Here is a 3,727-nt window from a genome sequence, read left to right as displayed (position 1 = left end):
TCTATTCCCATTTATTTTATCGTATTATTTTGCTAAGAAATATTAAGCACATTCACAAGTGCTCACAGTACTAGAGGCTTAGAAAGCCATGGAAACTTGAAGGAATGGTGATTAATAAAGGAGAATTTTGTGGTAGTAAAGTGTGGAAGTCTCTTAACAGCTGGTTCCCTGATTGTTGGCGTTTATCTTCCCAACCTTCATAAAATGCAAATTTAGGTATTTGGGATGTTTCTTTATGGTGACTTTCAAAAGTTACCCTTTGAAGGGTCTGAATCCTGCTTTTCATCTAGTGGAAGTTATGAAGTTCAGAGTAGGATGTAACGTTCAGAAGTCAAAAGCAAAGGCACCTGATTAGTCATGTCACTTGAAAAACTGTGTGTTGTATCTGTTCCAAGTAGCCAGTCTTTCTTCCACAGGTGATTAATGCAAGTTTTAAAAATTGCTTAACTTTTTTGTTATTAAATGTAGTGTTTGCAAATGAGATATGAAGCAATAATAGATCATTTCCCAGTGAGCTTTTTTCCATGGGAAAAGTGTGCTTATTATGCTTTAGCTGAGTATTTTATACAGGTCTACAAACGTACAAATTGCTCGTGGAAAACAGAAGATGCTTCCTTTCCCTGAGAACTTGGAATGTGTGTACTTGCTGCGAGTAATCACGACTTTGCAGAACCATCTTCAGGCTTAGGACTAATGCCAGTCTATCTATTTATATGAGGGCAGTTTTAATTTCTAGATCTTTAATGGAATGATGAGACATCTGCCTGCTTGATGGGTAAAAAAATAGTTCTAGTGTTGCCCCTAGTACTGCAGCCAGTGCTCAAGTCAGAATTTTGAAATTTCTGAGGGTATGCATTGCTCAGAAGATGCCCTGCATTCTGGAAGTGCTTGTGAACAGGACCCACCTGACTCTTTCCAGCTTTTCTTACTAAGATTCTTGACTTGTACTTTCTCTCCTTAGATGCACTGAGCTTAATGACTAACAGGCCACTTTAAATTGTTTAGATGACAGTGATTGAGGTTGTGGTTTGTGTTTTTTTTTTTTTTTTTTTAATCAAATGGGGTAGGTATTTAAAACTCACATAGAAAATAAACTAGAGTTCATGCTTGATTGCTGTCCCTGCAGGAGGACTGTACATCTCGGGTATCTGTATCTGCAGATCTGACTTAAAAAAAAAAATGCCATTCTGTTTTCTTTCAGTGAACTGGAGCGTCTGAGCAACCTAGTTGGTAAACCATCTGAGAACCATCCCCTGCACAATAGTGGACTGTTGAGCCTAGATCCTGTTCAGGACAAAACACCTCTTTACAGCCAACTTCTTCAGGCTTACAAATGGTCAAATAAGGTAACAGAATAAATCCATGTAACTTAGTTGTGTGTTGCTACAGAATGTTTTAATTGTGATACAGTAGACCTCTGAGTGTTTGAGACTGTGAAAATTGCTGAGTTTGTTATCATAAGTACCTAAATGTACTTTTAGGGGTAAAAATGGTGTTTTAATTGAGAGGAGACTTTTCTGTGATACTGAGGTGTACCCTTGTTTTTCAAAGGGAGTGTTAACTCCCAAGCAGAATAATACTTTCCGTGTTAGCTGTTTAGCATCCTAGGTAGATATAAAAGTATATAGTGTCCTTGTATCTGGCAGTAAACACTGTAGCAGAGGGCAGGGGGATATTAGAGTAGAGAATCAAGAACCTATGTCACCTCCAAACCGATTTCCAGGAAAGAAACACACAGGGAGGTTGTCATCACCACAGATCTTGATGTCTTTCCATACCATTTGCTGCTGCTGAAAAACATTTGCACCTGGTCTCAGAAGTAACTTAGTATTTAACAGCTTTGGCATACCTGGTGTTTTCAGAGTGTATATATTGCATTGAGTTTAAAGTAATGTTAAAAAAAAAAAGGGCAAGTAATTGATGCAGTGTTTTACATTTTTAAAAAATTCTTTTCATGACAAATTTTTTTTTCCTTCATCTCTTTCTCATGAGCATAATTCAGTTCCATAAACCTGTACGCCTACTAGATCTAGAGACAGAAATTGGATAGGTATCTTTCCTTCTCTGCTCTGAACATAGCCTGTTTGTGGGTCAAAAATATTCCTTTCCTCACACCTGATTTCATTAAATAGGTAAACATTGCATTATTGCAATTACTGGTCTCTGTCTGAGCCCCATTATGTTTCAGATTGTCTGTTCCCATCCTGAATTTTTTGAGCATGCTTGTTACTTTTTATAGAAATATTTAAATGAATATGTATTTAAAAGCTTTCTTAATTAACTTTGAAATACTAGCGAGCAGTTACAAAATGTAAAAGACGGATTCATTTCTGTTATGAGAATTGTTAATAGTGAGAGATTCCAGAGTTGTAGCTTTTAACAACTTTACACAAGACAGCAGGAGTAAGCTAGAATAATAAATCTGAAAATATTTAGGGCATTAAAAGAAACAATTCCACTTTAAATTATTTATTGCCATACATGAGCAAGGAAGACTTTCAGACTACACAAATACTTCTTAGGCAAATTCTTGTTAGATATTGAGCCAACCTATCTAATATTATTCAGATTTAAAATAGAATACTAGAATAATGTTTGTATGAATACCACAATGTTTGTACAGCCACTTTTCAGAACACAAATATGTGTTAATGTCTTCTAAAATCAGTAGAATTCAGCATTGACAGATATTTGGTATGGTTGGAAAATAGGGGACAGGAAGGATTTTTAAGTAGGTATTTATTAATTGAGAAAATGTTTATACTTGTTTGTGTTTCTTGCTGTTAGCATCCAATTATTGGCACTGAACTAAAAAATTCATTTGCTACTTTCAGAAAAAATAAAACAATCTAACATTTATACGTGGAAACTTCTAAACTTGTAATGCAGTTAAGTCTTCAGTGATTTAATTACTTCTTTAGGTTGTTATCAGAGTAAACTCAACTGGTAATGAAATACCTTTGGCAGAGTTGTTCTAATGGAGTTTTTTATTAACTCAGAGTGTTATGGAGCTTTGAAGAGCAGTTTTTTTGTAATACTGGATTCTGATTTCAGCAAGCAGAAAGTTGGGCATCCTGTGTACTCATACATACAGTTCAGTGCTCCAGGAGAAAAGCGGTTTGGTTTTTTTTTTTTCTTTTATCTCTGTTGTCTTTGACTTCTGTTTTACAGCTAAAATAAGAGATACTTGAGCTTAAATTGTATTTAAATGGCTGCTTTCTACCTGATGGTTCTTCTGAACTTTACTAGCATCCTTTCTGGGATTGGCAATAACCAGCAGGCACGGACAGGTTGCCCCTGTTTTTAACAGCAGATGTGTTGCCTGTGTGAGGGTATTAGCTGCTGGATTTACCATTAGCAGTGAAGACCCTATTGATGCTCGTGTATATCGCTGCTTAATTCTTCATTGCTAAATAGACTTTTTGAATAGGTGTGATCTCATTTTGGCCACCTTCTGTTCTTGTTGTGTGTGTCTGGTGTTTTCTGTTGCTTCGAAGGGAGGATTTAGATGTGGTGATGTGTCAATACACTTTATGTCTCTCCGCATTTAATTTTTAATTTGTGACCCCTTTGTGGCTTGCTTGCTTGTACTTTTGATGAGCTGAGATAAGGGCATTTTCCTCTCTCTTTGATTGTTCATGCATTACCGATGGCATGAATAGCCGCATAGCTGCTAGGGGAGGATAGATGGAGTAGAGTTTTGGGGCTCTAGTGCAATTCAAAAAGG

At 36.3% G+C, this 3,727-nt stretch overlaps 1 protein-coding gene across 1 annotated transcript; it reads left to right on the top strand.

Annotated features, from left to right (window-relative positions):
* Positions 1-357: 357 nt before the first annotated feature.
* On the top strand, positions 358-1,346 carry LOC104625994 (mediator of RNA polymerase II transcription subunit 27-like; the record flags this gene model as incomplete). The annotated part of the gene is made up of 2 exons (XM_010293795.1): positions 358-416; positions 1,202-1,346. Coding segments are annotated over exons 1-2 (204 nt in total), but the record flags the coding sequence as incomplete, so codon positions are not given.
* Between the last annotated feature and the right edge of the window lie 2,381 nt (positions 1,347-3,727).

This window comes from Phaethon lepturus, unplaced genomic scaffold (assembly GCF_000687285.1).
Source record: "Phaethon lepturus isolate BGI_N335 unplaced genomic scaffold, ASM68728v1 scaffold56698, whole genome shotgun sequence".
NCBI classification, from domain to species: domain Eukaryota; kingdom Metazoa; phylum Chordata; class Aves; order Phaethontiformes; family Phaethontidae; genus Phaethon; species Phaethon lepturus.
This window is presented reverse-complemented; position numbering and strand designations above follow the sequence as displayed.